The sequence below is a fragment of the Harpia harpyja genome, chromosome Z (assembly GCF_026419915.1).
Source record: "Harpia harpyja isolate bHarHar1 chromosome Z, bHarHar1 primary haplotype, whole genome shotgun sequence".
Lineage (NCBI taxonomy): Eukaryota > Metazoa > Chordata > Aves > Accipitriformes > Accipitridae > Harpia > Harpia harpyja.
In genome coordinates, this window is record NC_068969.1 from 71801878 (window position 1) to 71822201 (window position 20324).

Genomic DNA, 20324 nt, shown 5'->3' on the forward strand with positions numbered 1-20324 from the left:
ATACATGAAATATATCTGTTGTCTGTAGACAGCACTTGGGTTTGGTTTGGGTTTTTTTACTTTATGTATGTAAGGCCTATGAACTCTGCAGCATTTTTTTTGCTCCTGCAGACTAAGACGGCATCGTGATTATGAAGATACCAAAAACCAGAGGTACACAGAAAGCAAGGAGAAAAGAAGCAAAGAGGAGAAAGAAACTCAGACTAAAACAACAGAAAAGGAGACCTCAATCAAGGAGGGAAAGTTGTATCTATGTACACCTCAGAAGAGGAAACTAGCAAGGGTAGTTGTGGAAACTGGAAGAGAAAAGACTCCCAGGCAATCAGCAGAAAAGTGGAAGCGCCTGGAAGACAGGGACGTAAGAGAGAAACGTTGTTTTATCTGTGGAAGAGAAGGTCATATTAAAAAGGAATGCCCACAGTATAAAGGAGCTACAGGTATGAAACTGATCAAGCTGAGTAGTTTTAAACAGAGCTTAGGTTTTTTGGTGTTTTTAACAAGGTTGACTAATGGGTAAGGTTTTTGCATTGAATGGCATCATGTAAATGCCTTTTTTTTTTTTTTTTTTTTTTTAAATGTAGTCACATTTAGTCAGTTTTCCCTTCATCCTCACCTACCTTTCAGAACTTTGCTGTATCCCCAGAGATTTGACATGGTTTCTCTGAGCAGGTAGTAGAAAGGGTATGAGTTGAATGTTGAAATTGCTTCCATTGTCCTCACTATATAAGAGTTTGCTAACATCTCAGATTACAGCTTCTCTTTTCACTACATTATAATTGCAACAAAAGCTAGCGTTATAGCTCTTCACATCTTCTAAACCAGAATTATTCCAGAAGACCCTAAAGTCATTATGAAAGTGTGCAGATTGCTCAGATAGAATATTGTGAATGAAGTACAATAAAGAATTTTCCTGCCAACTCAGCAGATGGAGGGGTACTGCAATCTGTCTTATTTTTCATGGAGTCAGTTTGCAATTTTGACTTAAAAAAAAAAAAATTACAAAAATGCCCCCAAATCCAGATCCTGACTGACAGACCTGAACGAAATAATTAAATACTTGCTTAGCAGTATTTAAGTCATTCTTCAGAGAAGACGGCTCTCTCATAATCTGTGTTGTAAAGGAAAATCACTCTAAGATAAAACTGAGACTCCTTAAGACAGTGAATGGTACTTTTAGTTAGCTTCCAAAGGAATTCAGTATTATTGTTTCCCTGTAGGTAAACCTAGGAGCATTTAAATTCATGCTAGAAAAATTTGCTTTACAGATTACTCATGACTTGACCTCTTAAAGTGACAAATAGGAATCCTTTGTATAAAAATAACTTCAAACCAGCTCTTCTCTACTAGCAAAAAATGTTCTGTCATTCATCTTAATCAGATGTAATTGGTGGAAGGAGGCATAAGACTGTGCTAAGCAGGTACTGGAAGTGGGAGGAAAATGGTGCAAATATATTCAGAACTTTAAAGGTATTGAGAAGTGTTCTTAGTTCAATAGACCACTAGAAGTGTTGGGTGGAAAGAAAAGATGTTTAAAAATCGAAGCCACATTATGTTCAGCTTCTGACCTTTTGAAGGTGTATGTCAAGTCTAAATTTGACTTTTGAGTTTCATTATCTTTGACCTTGTCTCATTGAGCATTTCTTTCTACCATTCCATTTGCCATGATACTGCGTTTGCTAAGGTAAAGGGGAGTATGCCTGACTGTTTTGTCATCAGTGACATTGTATTTTATAACATTTATCATATGAGAACTACACTGAGACTGTACAGTACATATATCTAAAATCATAAATTCTAGAGTAGGCGTTTTAACCTATTATCTGTAGTTTGGGAATTACTGTATTTGAATTTGAAGAGAATTGCTGTAGTTTGGGCTTTTTTTGCTTGCTTAGTCCCTGAAGTGTTCTCTCTAGTTGAATAGAGGACTATGAACAACTGGAGCTAAGAGATCAGACTTTGTTCTTTGCTGTGCTACATTTTGTAAGACTATGGACAATTCATTTACCACCATATCACCATTCATTCTTTGAAGTTCCATGTCTCCCTCTGATTCTGGAGGAGAATACAGAGCTTAATTTATTGTAGGTTCCTAACTTAGATGCTTAACTATAGATGCATTTCATCTCATTGTGCCAGTTTTCCACATTACAAAATCGAGGAAAATAACAATGTCCTATCTTCTATGTACTATGAAGATAGATTGCAAATATTTTCATATTTTTATATCTTATGATACCTGAAGTGGAAACTAGTTTCAAATTAGCAAATCTTTGTTATATTACGATCTTTCCAGGTGGTTCAAGACCAGAAGTGTTGTGTGGATCCCCTTCTGTACCCAGCGCTGCCAAACATGCTGGTAGATTAAATCAGGTAAATACCAAGTGTCCCTTTTCTTTGATCTTTTTCTCTTTAAATGTTCTAAAGTCCATATAAAGTAACTAAAAATAGTTTTACTTAAGCTTTCAGGGAGGGCCTTTTATTTTTTTTTTTTTTTTATTGTGGAATGACATGATCCAATTTTGTTGGTTCATCAATGCATATATGTTGTTTATAGGGACTGCTTATACAGGAAGAAAAAAAGAAACAAAAAGGAAAAGTATTTTTGAGTCCCCAGTCAGGTTGGTATATATCTTCATTTCAATTCAGAAATTCTGTGTAAAAGCATGTATTTTTAACTTGCTTTCGCCATCAGTCCTTATGGGAACTCTGCCTAATTTGCTGACCACAGCAGCAGTCTGAACAGGTTGCTAGGTAATTCTGAAGTGAAGCCACTTTTTTTTTTTTTTTTTTTACTGGAAAAGTGTGCAATTTTTTCCGTTTTGTTCTGGAGGCAAAACTTGGGCATGTCAGTTTTGTGCATTTTTTCTTTAACTCTAGTAGATTTATTTTGCAGAAGGATATGGTGGGGTTTTATCAATCTCTCTCTTCTCTCCTGTGTCGGCATACATGGGTGGGGTTCTGTGTTTCTTCAGGGATGATGTGGAGTGCTTTCTTGTGAGGCTTTCTCAGAGTAATTGTCTAGAATTCCACATTATCAACTAACTTAGGAGAGACTATCAAAGCACATCCTTGGTCTGAGCTGCCAAAATGCAAGGAAGTTAAAATTACACTTACAGGTAGCAGTCAGATGATAATACAAAGGCCTTTATGTACTCTCTCTGGATCAGCAGATGTTTTGCTAGATGTATGGTTACAAATGCAGCTTCCTTACAGTAATTTCACATACTTATTAACATGTACAATGAAGATTTGAAAAGCAACAGCTCTTTTTTAATTACTTTGAGTTTCTGGTGCAACTCTGCAAAAGTTTTAGCAGCTTGGGTTTTTTCAGTACAATATGTAAATCTCTTCTGAGGCACCTGAAGGGGGACCTAAATAGTCTTTACAAACTTTGGAAAACTAAACTGCAACTAAGTATCTCAAATTAAATTCTCAGTTTTGTTGGGAAGACATGGTATTTTCTATTTTCACTGCAAGGCTTTTTCAAATCTAAGTTTGGGGATTTTAAACACAAAATGATTTGTTATTAGGTGTTTAGTTGAAAAAAAATGCTAGTTTTCAATTTTATATTTTAATATTTCCTACTGTCCTCCAGCAGGTAATGATCTAAAGTTGATCTGTGTGTGCTTTCATTATAGTTTGACTTAACAGTAATCTTCTCCTGTCTGTTTCAGTTGTTTTATGTCTTGTCTTTGGGGGTTTTTTTAAACCTTTTAAAGTGTGATGCTTTCTTCCTCCCAATCTTAGGCAGCCTTTCCAATAAATACATGACTCAGGGAAAAGCCTCACAGAAGAGGACCCAACAAGAATCATGAGGGATATTAAGCACTGTTGAATTGCAATACAGGCCCTTCATTCATTTAAAAAATTTTCTTTGGCTAAAGCATCTGGATTCACAGGACAGCAGCACAGACAACCTTCAAATTAAGTTTAATGAAATATGGGTGTTAGATTACTAGTACAAGCAACTGTGGATTTTAATACAGACCCCTGCTCTTAAATAGATTGTTTGAGCATTTTAATAGAAAGCCATAATTTTTTTGTTTACTAGGTAAATCATACACAAAAGGGCAGGTACTAAAAATGGACCGTTTTCAAGGTTTTTTCGCTCCACCTATTTTAAAGTGTACTAAAATTGTGTGCAAGCCAAATACGTTATATTTTCTTCAAAAACTGATTTTTTGAAGGAGCAAATAATATTTATTAATGTTGATTGTTTACTGAATCCTTGTGTAAAAGTGTTTGAAATGTTTGTAGACTGCTACATTGTTTTTTTTTTTCCTGTAGAGAACTGAAAACATAGACACTAGTAAACATACATAAAACAATCTCTGGTCAAGCAGTGCCATTGAGATTTCTTGGGTTTGTTTCTGTTCTGTGATTTTATGGGAGTTCATTTGCTGCTGTGCTTGTGTACAAGAAGAAAGAAAGACTAAGAAACAGGTCAGTCCTGTTTGATGCTGCTAAGAATCTTTTTCAAGGCCTTGGGGATACAGACAAAAATGCTTTAAAGAATAGAGGTATTATATTTGGCAACCGGGGAAAACACATGTTCATTTTCATAAAATGTGAAGGGGATCCTTGTACCAGCCAAGAATTTAATTAGTAGTATGAACTTGAGCTTTACTTGAAGTCCTTCCAGAGCTGGTAATGTACCGTCTTATCTTGTTCAGAAAAGAATTAGTTACATGGTAAAATTGAAACCACTGTTATTTATGACTTTGAAATAAATTAAAAAAAAAAAAAAATCAGACTTAAGTTTCTGTATTTCTTCTTAGATTGTAGTTTCAGTATTCCTGACTTAAATGTAGAATTAATGATAACTTACTAGAATTATCTGGTTTTAGAAATGTCATGTTTAATTTTTTTCCTTACTAATCTATTTTTATTAAACTTGAAAGCTAGATTTACCAAAGTGGTCTTAGGGAACTGGGATCCTAGTTCCTGTTTTGGTTTTCATCCATCTGTAGCCACCTATCTGTAAACTCTTAGATGTGCAACTTTCACAAATAATTTCTTTTCTTTCCTCAATATATTTTCAAGCAAAATATTAGCTAGCAACAAACAAAAAATAATTCCAACTTTGTCTTTTTGTCTTCTATAGCATATTTCATAATATGAAATTGTCGGGTTTTCCCTCAAAAATAAGTTCATTCTTGCAGTTTTTCATTTATATCCCCCCCCCCCCGTTCCTCCCCCTCCCCCCCCTCCAAAAAAGGCTGGCATGCCTTCTGTATGCCTTATTTAGCCCTCTATTCAGAGTTACTTTCAGTTTTGCTGATGGGAATGAAGTGTGTAAGCCTCTAAGAGACTATGGCATAATCTCAAAGATAGAAGCTGTTTAAAACAAACAAAAATAATTCAGATGTATGCATACTTGCCCTCTTCTGTTTGTGATACTTGGTACTTTAGCAGTGAAGTTTTCAACGGTGAAATTTCTAAACTCGCATATGAATGCAAACTCATTCTGCAGGTCAACCAGTCTTACCACTTTGAAGCTGCTGCTTCCTTATGCAACTACACATTCTAATATAGTTAGTAATCTCATAGCCTGTCCTGGTTTCAACTGGGATAGAGTTAATTTTCTTCCTAGTAGCTGGTATAGTGCTATGGTTTGGATTTAGGGTGAGAATAATGTTGGTAACGCACTGATGTTTTAGTTGTTGCTGAGCAGTGCTTACGCTAAGTCAAGGACTTCTCAGCTTGTCATGCTACCCAGCCAGCGAGGAGGCTGTAGGGATACAAGAAGTTGGGAGGGGACACAGCCAGGGCAGCTGACCCAAACTGGCCAAAGGGATTCTGAACAATAAAACTGGGGGCAGTTGGCAGGGGGAGAGCTGGGGCGGGGGGGGGGGGGGGGCGGATAGCGGCCTGCTGCTTGGGGACTGGCTGCGTATTGGCATGCTGCAATTGCATTGTGCATCACTTGTTTTGTATATGCTTTTATCGTTATTATTATTTTCCCTTCCTTTTCTGTCCTATTAAACTGTCTTTATCTCAACCCACGAGTTTTACCTTTTTTCCAATTCTCTCCCCCGTCCCACTGCAGGGGGAGTGAGCGAGTGGCTGTGTGGTGTTTAGCTGCCTGCTGGGTTAAACCACAACATGGCCCTAAAATAAACCCCCTCAAACTTGGGTTATATATTGCAAGCATTAAACTAGTAACTAACAAATCCTTTGTTTGCTTAAAGAGTAGTTAAAGAGCACTGTCATAACTTACAGAATGATCTGTGACAGAATAAACAGAGTTGAGGAGGCACACATATGTGCTCGATTTAAGTTGTAAAATTTATGAAATGGATTGAAAATCAAAATTGGAGAAAAGTAAGTTCTTCATAATAATTCTTGATATCCAAGATCCTGCTTGCCTTATGGGAGTATATTCTCAAGGGAGTGACTTTCCACATACAAAGAAAAACTATGAAAGTGTGCACTGCATTAATAAAAAGTTTCTACAAAAAGAACAGTATCAAAAGTAGTAGTAATAAACTAAAATAAGTTTACTACTAAATTCATACTAATAAAATGTAATAATAAATACTACTAAACTAATAGTTTAAAAGACCTCTTTTGAACCACCCGTATACTTAGTCCTTCTGATGATATGGAGGGACACTGAGTTGGTAGCACTGTTTATTTCTGCTGCTTTTTTTTTTTTTTAATAAAGTGCTATTCTCATATTTCACAGGAACTTCACATGCTTTTGATGTCCGAGTTTCCAAAGTTGGAAAATATCTTGTGCTATGAGTACTTAGTTATCAGTGCTGAAAAAAGGAGGAGGATGAAATTCTCTTTCAGGCATGCAGCACAGTTAACTGTCTGTCATTAAACAGGCAATTTAATCTCAGCTCTGTAACTACTGGATTACCATACATCCCTCTCCCCCGATTTAATTGTTCTGGTGAGATTTGTTTCATAGCTACATTTAAAACTGGTTTCTCATCCATTACAAATGAAAATTAAATGTATTTAATACACAGTGATTTCTTTTATAAACCTCATTGCATTTTTGTAAGAACTGCGGAAGTCACATCAAAAATGATCTCTGCTAAGTAACTTTTTGGGGGCCTGAAATAACTGCTTAGAACAGGAGCTTGCTAGCAAAGAAAAATGGGGTTTTTTTCCCCATACTGATGAAGTTATCAATATTTATTATTCACTTGAATTATTTGGATTTTAATACCAACTTTGGCTTTTATCTTCCTTTGGTAATGTGCTGAAGATAAAAAACACCTTCAAAGGCGGCTGCTGTTCTAGCCCATGCTCAGTCTTTCATGCTGAGATTCACTCAGCAGACAGGTGACTGAAGAGTGACGATTGGAAGCATCCTAGGGAAGTACAGGGAGGTAAAGCTCTTCGTGCCTGCATGGTAGACTGTGAATGATGAGGAAGGTATTGGTTCCATTCATACACAAGCTGCCCCCCTCCAAGCAGGCATGTTACTGACTTCAGCTGCAGGCTGATGGTGCGTTTAAGCCCTCCCACCCCTAAGTGAGTGTGTTCTCATCGAGGATGTGTGCCCAAGTTGCACAAATTGTGTGTCAAAGACGTGTTTTGCGTAGCTAAAGAAAATACAACTTTTTTTACACACTTGCTATCTTTGAGGTAGAAGTACTGTGCCTCATTAAAGAGTAGTGGCATAATTACGTATGTAAAAAAAAGAAAAATGTCTACGCATTTACTGTCAAGCTCTTTGAAACGGCTGTGCCCGGGATCGGGTACCCAAAGTAGATCTGGTGATGAGAAGCGGGCGCCCTGCTTGAGCTTGGACTTTGTAAAGGCGGGTTTAAAGTATTACCTAGCATACTTAAGGATGCTGTAGGAGGGAATTAAAAGTGGGTGCTCGTTTCCCTTCTGGCGTAGCCATCATTCAGTTAAAAGCAATGGGCTTCGTCTTCCTGTGCCGAGGCTGCGGGGTTTTCTCTCGCAAGTACCCAGAAGTCGCCGGCCCCCCCGGCCTGCCACGAGCGCTTAGGGAACGGCAGCGCGCTTCTCCCGGCAGCTTCCAGGCTCTTCCGCCGCCGCGAGCGCGGAGGGGGGCGGGGACGGGAACGGGAACGGGAACGGGGACGGTGCGCCAGGCCGGCGGCGGGCACAGCGGCTGGGCTCCCACCGCCGGCCGCCAGCCCGGAGGGAAGGGCTGAGAGGGCGCGGCTGAGGCGGCGCGCCGCCCGTGAGGGATGGCGGCGGGCGCCGTCTCCGCGCTCTAGCTCGCGCGGCCGAGGGGCTTGTCCGGACTGGGCCCCCTCCGCGCGTGGGTGTCGCCCGCCGCGCCGCTTCCTACGGAACGGCCTCGCGCGAAGGTGTTTCGGGGCGCTCGTCTGTGCGACTGCCGGTGAATACGCGCGTGCGCCGCTCCCCACGCGCCGCCGCGTTCCCCTAGGCGGCTCTTCCCCCGCCGGCGGCGCCCGAAGGGAGGGGCCTCCTGCTGCGGCTGCCCCGGCTAACCCCGCCGCTCATCTCTGCGAACAGCCCTCCAGAGCGGGACGCCCCGCCCGCGGCCGGGGGCGCGGCGCAGGCCGGGGACGGGCCCCTCTCGCCCCCCGCCACCGCCCGGCCGCGGCGGCGCACGTCCCCCGGCTCGGGGCGGGCGAAGGGGGCGGAGGCGCCGCCGCCTGCCGATCACGGCCCGCTGCCCAATAAGGACGAGTGCTGGAAGGGCGCCGCCGGCGTCACGGCGTGACGTCGGCGGCGCCCATGGCAGAGGACGGGTCGGAGGGGGGCGATGGCCTCGTCGGTGGTGAGGGCCACGGTGCGCGCCGTCAGCAAGCGGAAGATCCAGGCTACGCGCGCCGCCCTCACCCTGGTCAGTGCCGCGCCGCCGCGGGCGGGCAGCGCCCGGCCCCTGCCGGTCCCTGCCGGCCTTGCTGGTCCCGCCGGCTCACGGGTGCGAGCACTGCGCCACGGGCCGGGCCGGGCCGGGCCGCGGGGCCTTCCCCGGCCTCTGCCGCCCGCCCCGCGGCAGGGCAGGTGGTGCGCAGCCGCCCTCGGGCCGCGCCGCTCTGCCTGTCTGCGTGGGCGGGCGAGGCGCCGCTGAGTCGGGCGGTGTCGCGGCCTGGGAGGCTGCCGGCCTGGGAGGGGGCTACGGGGAGGCTGAAGGGGTCTCTTCCCCCTCCTGAGTTTACCGAGGGGCAGCTGCTGCGCCTTGCCCGTCTCGCTGCCCATCCCATCCCGTCCCCGCGCCCCTCTGCTCCCTCCGCAGGCACCCTTTGCAGAAAGCGGGAGCGCGGGGGCAGGCAGCGGGAGAAGGGGGAGCACCGGTGCGGCCCCTTCGTGCGGGGAGGGGGAGGTGGGGGGGCCTTTTTGCACAGTCACCCGGAGAGGCGTATTTATTTAAAAAAAAAAAAAAAAAACAGCAACAAATGGAAAGGCATTACCTACAGAAGCTGAGGAGCAGGCTGTTTCCAAGGAGGCTTTGTATCCTTCTCTTGATTGAGGAAGGGCGTTTGCTACTAGCAGCAGTGTTGGGGAGGCCGTACTGTTGAGAGGGATTACCGCGGAGGAAGGTACAGTCAGTTCCCTGCAGGAACAGGGGCAGACTAAGTGCATATGGTTAAATCGTTTGTCAGAGCAGGTAATGCCTGTTCAGTACTGATTCTGTAACAAATGAAGATTAATAGCGGTGATTAGAAAAGGTTTTCTACTGTAAGTCCACCTGTAGTTTGCTTTGTGTGTTTAAGTCTGCTCACAGTAAGAACTTCACACTACTAATGCTTTTCCTTTGCTCAGTGTCTTAGAAACTTGTAAGCATGTAATGGAAGTTTTTATGTTTGTGTTGTGTTCTCACATTTCTGCAACAACTAGTTCTGCATGAACAGTGAATTTATGTGCTGTAAAGCCACTAGTTCCCCTCTAGGTCAGTGGGAAGAGAAGTAGGCCATAAACACTTCCGTGCCTAGTTGACTTGTCTGTAAGGTGTATGTGACAAAAGTTTCACAAGAGCAGAACTACTTAATTGAATTGTGGTAGTGATGGGGGGGGGGGGGCAGGCAACACCAAGCACTGTAATATTAAGGACTGCAGTTCTTGAACTATCTGTTTGCTGGCAGTGTGGGTGAGGAGGGGAGTGAAGAGGTACTGTGTTCTGCATGGATTAGATTCAGCAATCCTCCTTTTAACAGCAGAGTGCATATCTTCAGATCAGACATCAGTTTCAAGCAGAACACAGGCTAGTCAATGCTGACAGGTGGCTGATGCTGAAGGTGGACTTTGCAGATAGGGGACAAATGTAAACTAAGAAAATTTGAGCACACAGAGTTAGAATAGAATTTTTTTTTACGGTACATCTAAGTACGTTGCACACTTTATATATGTGCAAGCACTCACTGCAAATAAACTTAAAAAAAAACATTTCAAATTGATGCATATGTCTTTGTTTTTCAGACGCCATCAGCTGTTCAGAAGATAAAACAGCTTCTTAAGGATAAACCTGAGCATGTAAGTATAAATAGGGCCAACCTGTAGATTGTGCTAAGGTATTAGCACAGCTCATGATCGCAAAGCATTTCTGGCTACCTTAGAAGCTTTAAATAAACACTGAGGTGTTTACTGGAGATGTTGGCATCTTTTTTTGGAGGGGAAATATGTCAGCTTGCTTATATAACAAGCTTCATTTCTTTATAAAATAAAACGCAGAAAATAACTGACTGTAATGACGTCTCACTGTACAGTTACTTTTGAGATGGATAAAGTTGAAAAAATTTTAAACTTTCAAAATATTTATGAGCTATATTTTAATGAAGCTTTTTAGTATCGCATAGTGGTGACTTCTGGGAAGGAAAGATCTTCAGCTCTTGATATTAAGACATTATTAAGTTCTTGTAGGAATTCTCATTGTGAACTATATAATAATAAAGTTAGATTCATACCCATTCGAAAACATCTAATTCTTAGGAAATTTGCTAGACAATGTTTAATTTTAAGTAATCAGCATTTCTCCAAATAACTGATTGAGCTTGTCATCTTTTCTTCTTGGGGAAAAATACACAGAGTCTTGCTTTCTAATCATTATAAAAACAAGCATTGGATTTTCTTCTTTACAGTGTGTATTATTTCAGGAAGACTTTTTCTTTTAACTTTCATACAAGGCCCATTGTTTCTTTTGCTTCCTGCACATCTGCAACTAACTAGACTCTTTGTTCTAATGTTTTAAACCATCCTAAGGAAGCCCTAAGCCTACAGATTAGCTGGTCAGTCATCCCCTTGCTATAAATGGTGTGTGTGTTTTCGAGCCCATTATTTGTAGCAGTTCCTGTAGAGAAAGGTATTCAGTCTGAAGAGATCAAACGCTGTTTCTGAGATCCCACTTGATGACAAGTGATACATTTTGATACATTTTTATTGTAACATTGATTATGGAGATAGACAATTAAATTTTTCCCCTTCAGTTATGAAGCATTGGTTTGTGGAAAGTGGTACAGATAGTTTTGAAATATTATTGTGCACAGTTTTTTGTTTCTTTAAAACCTTTTCTCAGTTCTTTACTTACACAGCTGCTCTTTTTGTCAGACTTGTTGGATACTGTGAATGTTACAAACATATTGACTAGGTTGGCTTTTAAGGTCGATTAAAACAGTGAGCAAATAAACATACTTGATTTAAGGAAGGGATTGCTTTTTAACTGAGACTGGCAATAGAGGTAATGAAGAAATCAAAGTATGTTTTTCAAAACTTTAGTTTGAAGTAAGTTTTCTGACGGCACCATTGCAAGAGTTCTGTGAAAATCTGGTCACTGCCTTTGTCTTCACCTCACAGCTTCATAATTATGTTACTGTCAATAATCTTAACATAGTGCCTGAATTAGCATCTGAGTAAACTTTAATTTGAAGTCACAAAAATATCCATCTTTGAAATTTGACTGTCTTTATGAGACCAGGCACCTACAGGAGTGCCAACAATTTATTACCTCAAACCTTTAACATACTTCAGGGCTTGATCCACAGCAGCAAACATCTGATGTTTGCTTTTACCTTGGCAAAAGGTCAATTTTGTAAAAGGAAAAAAATGTTACCTCTTAATCCATTAAGGTAATTCACTTCTGCTTTGAGGCAGTGGAGAATAATAAATGTCAGCATTTTGTTGTTCCGCATACTTTTTATCTTGGCATTCAGGTTTTAAAAAAGTCACGAATATGGTGTTGGGTTTGTTTTTTTGGTTTTTTTTTTAGGTAGGCGTTAAAGTAGGCGTTCGTACAAGAGGATGCAATGGACTTTCTTACACGTTAGAGTATACGAAATCGAAAGGAGATTCTGATGAAGAAGTAGTTCAAGATGGTGAGTTTCTGATGCAGCAGAGCAAACTTCTGTGGTGGTGGGGAAGAATAACCTATTACAGGTTTGCCAAGGTCAAGGTTAGAACTTACTTGAAGTAACAAGTTATAGCAAGAGGTCCTACTGTTCGGTTACGGGAATTGTTGTCACTTTAGTTTCTGTTTTGAAGTAACCAGTTAGTTAAAATCTGCAGCTTTGCAGTCTCTGCATCAGAGGCTACTCTACCAGCATAGTCTAGTCCATCATTCATGTCTTTGGAGGTGGCTAATAGCAGATGTTTAGAGAGTAATACTGAACAATGCATATATAAAGGATTACTTTATCAGCATACATAAAGTAAGGCTTGGCAAAGTAAAGATTTTATTTGCAAGGGATTTTCCTGATGATCTTCTCTAACTAGTCTTATTCATCATTGATTCGTAGTTTGTTTTTAACCTCTTTATGCTTTTGACTTTTACATTGCTTTGTAACAACGGATTCTATGATTTTAGGAGTATTTTAAAAATTGTTTTCATATGCTGGTATTTAAGCTTGCTGCTTGTTAATTTCATAGAGCATCCCATGATAGGTCTATTGCTAAAGTTTCTGTCATGGTTTAACCCCAGCCAGCAGCTGAGCCCCATACAGCTGCTCACTCACTCTCCCACCGTGGGATGGGGGAATGAATCAGAACGGTAAAAGTGAGAAAACTTGTGGGTTGAGATAAAGGCAGTTTAATAGGTAAAGCAAAAGCCGTGCACACAAGCAAAGCAAAACAAGAAATTCATTCACCACTTCCCATGGGCAGGCAGGTGTTCAGCCATCTCCAGGAAAGCAGGGCTCCATCATGCATAACAGTTACTTGGGAAGACAAATGCCATCATTCCGAACGTCCCCCCCTTCCTCCTTCTTCCCCCAGCTGTAGATGCTGAGCATGATGTCATATGGTCTGGAAAATTCCTTTGGTCAGTTGGGGTCAGCTGTCCTGGCTGTGTCCCCTCCCAACTTCTTGTGCACCCCCAGCCTACTGGCTGGTGGGGTGGGGTGAGAGGCCGAAAAGGCCCTGACTCTGTGTAAGCACTGCTCAGCAGTAACTAAAGCATCCCTCTATTATCAGCACTGTTTTCAGCACAAATCCAAAACATAACCCCATACTAGCTATTCTGGAGAAAATCAACTCTGTTCCAGTCAAAACCAGCACAATTCTGTACTTTTTTTTTCCAATTTTTATAAAAATTTCTGAGAGTCATCTTTTGTCAAATACGGGTTTTTACAGAAGCATAATAGTGTTTGTTTTGGTTTCTGTTCTTTTTCTAAAAGTTCCTAAAATTCCTTTTGTGAGGCTGGTTTGCGGTTTTTTGGGGCATTACTGAACTCTGTTATGTTATGTTCAGGAATATTACTTTTAATTTGGTGGCAAAGTAAGAGATGTAAATATAAGTGGGATATCACAATTATTTTCTTACAGAAGCTATGCTGCTAGGCAGAGCCCATCTTCCAGCTGTCTTCAGAATACCTGTGACCAACTCATAGATTTCATTCTCTTAAACAGAGAATTAGTTGGAACTTGAGCAAATGATTAAATTGAACCAGAGTATGTAAGATAGGGACTGCCACCTAATTCTGCAAGTGCCTCTTGATTTCAAATTCAGCAGGCTTCTGGAGTTACCTCTTCTGTTTGACTTTGAGCTTTAGCTTTACATGGCTGAAAACACATTTTTCAGAAGGCATTTCCTGATTTGGATCTTAAGGAATGTAAAAGCAGTTTCCCTCAGTCAGGTCAGAGGCCTTACATTCCAAAGCCAGGCAATGTTTCACGTGTGCCTCTGTGCTTTCTGGTTTGTGTTGGTTGCTTCTAGCCAGATTGCCAGTGAAGGCTCTGTCTTTTATATAGCTCTGTGCTCACTGAGCTGGTGGCTTTGGATCCCAGCACAGATTTTCTGGCTTTTAGGTAGTAAGTCACTGCTTCGGGCATCAGGTCCATAAACTCCTTCATTAGGTTTAGCCTTCACTGTCAGTTACTGTCCAAACTGACCCCAAAAATGTGTAGATTCAACTCGGTTGCCCACAGACTTCAGTTGTGTTAGTAGTGTGTTTTATCTCAATGTCTACCATGATGAAACAGCTTTCCAGCAATCTCTCATATAACTTAATGAGGTTTTGTTGCTGTTTACTGATACAATTTTACATTTTTATTTTTATTATTTCCTAGTCTGGGCAGCTAAAGCTGTCCGCTCGCAAGTTTGTATCAGATTTGCAGTTCTAAAGTTCAGTAACTTTCCAGAGAGGTAGGTGCTTTGTATACTTCGAAAAGGGAGCTCTTTCTAGTTCCTAAAATGAACTACTAATTCTTAAACATTAAAGGTTGTGATATCTTTGGAAGTTCACACATTTGCCTTATTATAGGATTCAGTATGGCTAACAGTTAACGTAGACCTAATATTTTGGCAGAGCAAAAAATAATCATTTTGAGAGAGGAACATTTGGTTTTTTGAGGATTTGGGGCATCTTGTTGGATGCACAGACTTTAAGAATGGTAGGAAATGGGTTACTGACTGTAATGTGTGGGAATTAAGTATTGAAGCTGAGATTTGTTCCCAGGTTCTACAGTGTATTTCCCTGGGTATCATGTTTTTAAATCCCACCTCAAAAAATACATACATGCATGCTCACACACAGATAACAGTTCTAGACTGTTGCAAGGCTTTTATAGGTAGAGTATAAATAGTGGTAAAAGTGCCCCATGTTAGGCCAGGGAAACCAAGTTATACTGGTAGCCTTCATGTTTGGGTTCCATTTTTTTATCACTGGTCAAAAGAGAATTTCAAAGTGAATGATGATTTTGCTGTATGTAATTTTTTTTTTCCTTTGTTGTCTTCAAGGGGTTAGAGTGTTTATTGAGAAGAAGGCACAGCTGACACTTCTAGGAACTGAAATGGACTATGTAGAAGACAAGCTGTCCAGTGAATTTGTCTTCAATAATCCAAACATCAAAGGAACATGTGGCTGTGGAGAAAGCTTTAACATCTGAAATCTCAGGACTACTTCTTTGACTTTGAATACCCCAAAACACTTACTATGATGGGTTTCAGAAGCAAATGCATTTTCTTCACATTTGTAGGCTGCATAAAGTGTGGGTACCGTGAAGAAAAATAAAGTTAAATAATTTTGAAAATTTAAATTGTGTGTTAAATTCCACCACCGATGTAGTTATGCTGTAATTTGTGATGAGTTGGGATCCAAAAGGTAAGAACAGTTAAGTGCTGTAGTAACATCTCTGTACCTTCACATGCCGAGGAAATAAAATCTCACTGTTCTTTTCCTTTGTCATTTTCTTTGTCCACTCTACTCGCTTCTCCATCCAAAACCCATTTGAAAGAATATATTGCCTATGTGTTCTGCTTTGACTTGAGGGGCAAACAACCAAAACCAAACCCCCCAAAACCCTCAACCATTTATCTGTGTTTGTTTATAAAGATTTATATGCACAGGCACACAGTCTTCAGCTTCAGAGTTCACTATGATTATGTAGATGCTTGCTTTGTTTGTGTAGTTTTCTGATGCTTTGATCTTTTTATGTGTGGATTTTCTGGTGGTTTATTTTCCTGTAAATCTAGGGAAGTCCAAAAGGAAGTTCATGTATTAATATAGTGGTAGGCTACCATAGCGCTGCTTGCAGAAATACTTAAAAATGGGCTAACCCAATTTTAATTCTGTTCCTTTCCTTGTTGAAGGCACAGTATCTGCTGTACTTAGAAAGTAATTTTCAAGAACATGAAATAGATTGAGGCACTGGAGTACTAAAGCAAGATACACACAGGTCTTGTTTCTCACATTTCTGTTGTTTATCTTTCTTGACTTAAATTGCAACTTTGGTAAAACTGCCTCCAGATTTTGATTCCCCATGTTCGCAGAATGTGCTACCTGTGAACCAAACGCTATGAATGCTTTTTTTGAGAGAGAAATCTTACACTTCTCATTACTTTTTTTTTTTTTTTTTTACTCATGTCTGCTACTACTTTTGTTACAGCTTGACCTCTGTAGTTGCTAGGGTTTTTCACCAAAATTTACAGTAACTTCTGTTTAACTCCTGTCTTGAAGTTTGGTAACAGAAGAAAAAGCATTTATAATTTAAAAATCCGTAGTATTTCGTAATTGTTTTAAATTAATCTAGACAGTAATTAAAATATTACGTTTATAGGAGGCCATTTTTTCTTTGGAATTTACACTTGCTTTCTCCTTATTGGAATTCTGGTTTTGTAAACCAGTGTTTTTCAAGCTTATAAAGTCTTCAACTCTTCTTTGCTGGTGCTTAGGCAGAAGTGTAAATGCCTCCCCAGGCCCTTCCAAAAAGTGATATGAGAGAACTACTGTTCCATTCTTTTATCTCCATGTTTCCTTGATTGTCCAAAGATGACATTGTGCAGCTAAGCTGCTCACTTCTGCAGGAGAGAAGATAATGTGTCTGCCTGGGCAACTGATCAGAACAGCTGGTGGAAAGGGTTCAGATGAAAAGCAGGGGACAACAGGGACTGGGGTCTTGCAGTCAAGGACAAGAAGGTGCTGAGATGGGAGTGAACTGAGAGCATTAAGGCTGCATGTTGAAAATACAAAGGTCACATTGAATCTGGACAGTTGTACCTTCATGCCTGTCAACAACTTCGGATAGTAATGTGCTGAAGATGTAGGATTGCAGCTAGGTTTTTATTCGTCCCTCTACACCTCTTCCCAGGTGTAGAGGGAAGAAGAAAAATGAAAAAATAATTCTTGATCTGTTTTATGTAGAGCATAGGAACAGAAGGTCAGAATTTCCACACCTGTAGTTTAATATTAAATACCTGAATTTTGGTTGTATACTATATCACCTTTTGATGTAAAAACACCATTTCCTTCAACCATCAACTGTTGTACACAGTTAACTTTACTTCATATAGTAATTCAGGAATTAGTGGTAATACACTGTCTAGGTGCATTTATAGTGCTGGAAGTCTTGCCAAACAAAAAAAAGCAGTTAATGTGATACAGCTGCGTTAATATGTCTAAAACTCCAAGCTAAGGGCCTTTGTTCAGATTGCGTTTCTCTGCTTCTTGGTGGAGGGCAAGACTGTGAAGGTGGTAGCACTGGTGGTTGCTAAGAGTGCTAGTACTTACTCATTTAACTTGTTTTGGGGTGGGGGAGTTTGGTTGGTTTTGGTGTTTTTTAGACCTGTGGCACATATAGCAATCCTTTTCATGTGTTTTGTGTATATGCCTTGAGTGAAAGTTTGCACTTTTGTACTCCCAGGAAATAATACTCTAAATTGTCACTTTACTAAGACACCTAATGCACAATGTGTTTAAAATTCTGTTAAAGTGCTATTTATGGTGGTGTAGCAACATGGTTTTGTTGAGTGGTCCATCATAATTTTGTGCAATACTGTATGTAGAGTTCTCAGTTATAGTAATAAACACTGCCTGTTGGTAAACATGAAATATTCTTATCTTGAAAGATTTTGTTTACAGTAATAAACAATCACTGGGGGGAGAGAATAGGTTTGTATGCTGGGATTACAAAGCAGATAGAATATTACTGTTACCTGAGTTAATATTTCTCAGAAATATTAAACTTTTCCAAATATTAACAGCATTGGAATACCATAGAAACATGGCAAAAAAATTAATTAACTATGTACAGAAAGGTATTTACACGTACTGGAAGGGTGGGCTGTTAATGCATAAATTTCTGTTAAACTTTGTGATACGCTGTTCTCAGGGTAAAAATTCTAACAGGCAAGATGCTTATTTTGAAGGCTTCTACATGCCAAAAAGTCATTGTGGTGTGTTTTAATGCAGGATAATGATTTTGATCAAAGTAACTGTTGGCATAAAAGGTTTTTAATTGGCTAGGCAATTTAAGGGTGACAGTCAAAGGGCATTCCTGGCCATTCCACCTCAGTGCTGTATAATGGCACTAATATGCCATAGTGTACTACTTTTATGACACATTTTGGGTTTTCTCTTAGATACAGTCTTTCCACCTCTAAAGCCATTTTTCCTTTTCCTGTTATATGAAGATTCTGAACTATAGGGGGCGAAGTAATAGATTTTGGAAAAATGCTAGAGATTGTTGGTTCAATTGCATATTCGTGATGTTGGAGTGAGAGAACCAAAGCCTTCATACAGTCGGGAGCATGGAAACGCAACGGTTACCTTTCTGTTGGAGTTCTTACAGAACTTGTAAAAAACCACTTGCTTGCACCTGCAAGTCAGTGTTCCTGATCCATCCCTTCTTATAGCTCTCTCTGAATGGCTCAGGAAGAACAACTTGTTTAGGAAAACATTGAGCAGCTCAATACGCAAGTCATGCTGACAACAGGTAATGGGACAAAAATCAATTTGAACTCCAATATTAAAAATCAGATGCAGGTAATGGGACTGTGAAATTTAGTCGAGGAAACACAGGTTGGTTTCTTCTTTTGTAGTTAAATCCTGTCTGCCATGGGTTGCTTCTATAAGTTTTGGGGGGTTTACTGTAATTATTCTCCTCATTTATCTAAATCAGTGCCTTCACTAGTGGAAAAACTCTCCAACTGTACCACTATTGTGCTTACACTGGCTGCCTGGCTATTTATTAGGTTAATTTTTTTAACGCTAAAATTTTGCAGTCTCTTCTGAAAGAAGAATTCCATAGTTGTCTGATGTGGCAGAGTGTACACCTCTGTGTTCATTGCAAAAGAACCCTCAAAATAGTACTTGAAAAATTACTTTTTATGGTGACCAGTACAGCTTTTTGTCTGTAAAGTCATCTGCCAGACAGTGAGCGGTTCAGGCTGCTTTGCTCTATACTGCCACTTTTAACAGCCACGAGATACGCTGCTTCAACATGGTGAGCAAAAATGCAGGTACTTAGCACAATCCCACACGCATTTGGGTCTGAGCAGCGTTTCAGTAGCAACTTCTGTGTGCAATATCTGGCATTTTTCTTAGAGAGACAGCGAGGGAGGATGAACCGCTGAATTTAGGCAAGGCCTTCGCCCTCGTCTTTTACGGCCCCTCTCCGTGGGCCGTTTTTCAGGCTGTGCGTGCTGTCGCTGGCAGCAGCGCTCCCGCGGTGCAGTTCCTCCCGGTGGAACCCAGGGGTGCCAGACCGTGTCTGCCTCGGGGCAGGGTCCTAAGCCGAGGCCCCGCTTCTCTTCCTAGACGGCTGGGGGTTCTAGTTCATGGGAGCGGGCACCTGCTGCCACGGGGTGGCAGCAAGTTTCCATCCTATGCGTTTCAAAAGGCGAATCGCCCCTTTCCCGACCCCCGTGTTCAAAGTTTCTGTTGCATTTCCTGAATACCGGAGTGCTTTGGCTTGTACTGTTGTTCAGCTCTGCTGTTTGTCCTTCTCGCATTGTTCCGTGCTTTTTACCTGTTCCTGAAGGATGGCAGATGACTGCAGAAATGCAACATGTCTGTCACATCACTTCAGAGCTCCCGATGCAGAGAGGAGCAGAGCAGAGTTTTCTGACCAGCCTTGGCTGTTGAAGCAATGTTTTTCTCACCATTCCTCCCCTTGCTGGTAGTGTGTTAATGTACCTCATCAATGTTGTGTCCGTCTCCAAATTACTGCAGATTTATTTCTGACGGTTTGCTTTAAGCGTAACAGAAGTTCCTTGCTAGGATGGTACAGTCCAGCGGGACAAAGAATCTCACAAAACAGCATAGTCTCCACTCACAACAGAAATACTCTCATCCCCAACACCTTACTTATCTGGGGTTTTTTGCTGATTGCATAATGATTTTATTGCATATGATTTTAATGAAAAATTCCTTCTGTAGCTTACTGAAGCTAAGCCCAGACAGCAGGAATAAGCTCCCCTTCCTAGCTAATGAAACGAGACAGCCTCCAAAAATTTGAAATAACCTAAGTAGCAGAATTCGGTTCATACAGAGGATTTGCAGCCAGCCACTTCCTTTTTCAACCACATGTTTTAATCCTTAATTTGCTCATGGTGAGTCATTCACATAGACCTTTCATTCCTAATCACAGTAGTCCTCCTGATTAAATACTAAATAGTTGTATGGAGTCTGGCAAAACCATGTTTAAGTTGGATT

The 20324-nt window shown here is 40.9% G+C and overlaps 2 protein-coding genes across 6 annotated transcripts in view; both read left to right on the forward strand.

Annotated features, from left to right (window-relative positions):
- Nucleotides 1-4753, forward strand: part of TUT7 (terminal uridylyl transferase 7) — a 37562-nt gene extending 32809 nt beyond the window's left edge. For 4 of the 5 annotated variants that reach the window (XM_052775962.1, XM_052775963.1, XM_052775965.1 and 1 more), the window contains 4 exons: nucleotides 112-437; nucleotides 2294-2370; nucleotides 2555-2618; nucleotides 3748-4753. In XM_052775962.1, coding sequence (XP_052631922.1) covers nucleotides 112-437; nucleotides 2294-2370; nucleotides 2555-2618; nucleotides 3748-3815 — 535 coding nt within the window. In that variant the 3' untranslated portion in view covers nucleotides 3816-4753. The remainder of the gene's footprint in view (nucleotides 1-111; nucleotides 438-2293; nucleotides 2371-2554; nucleotides 2619-3747) is intronic. The other variant, XM_052775964.1, reaches the window with a different exon arrangement.
- A 3898-nt stretch (nucleotides 4754-8651) lies between these two features.
- ISCA1 (iron-sulfur cluster assembly 1) lies at nucleotides 8652-15578 on the forward strand. Its single transcript, XM_052777689.1, has 4 exons — nucleotides 8652-8806; nucleotides 10384-10437; nucleotides 12167-12272; nucleotides 15131-15578. Exons 1-4 carry the CDS (start codon nucleotides 8726-8728, stop codon nucleotides 15277-15279), a joined length of 390 nt encoding a protein of 129 aa, XP_052633649.1. The 5' UTR covers nucleotides 8652-8725; the 3' UTR covers nucleotides 15280-15578.
- Nucleotides 15579-20324: the final 4746 nt, after the last annotated feature.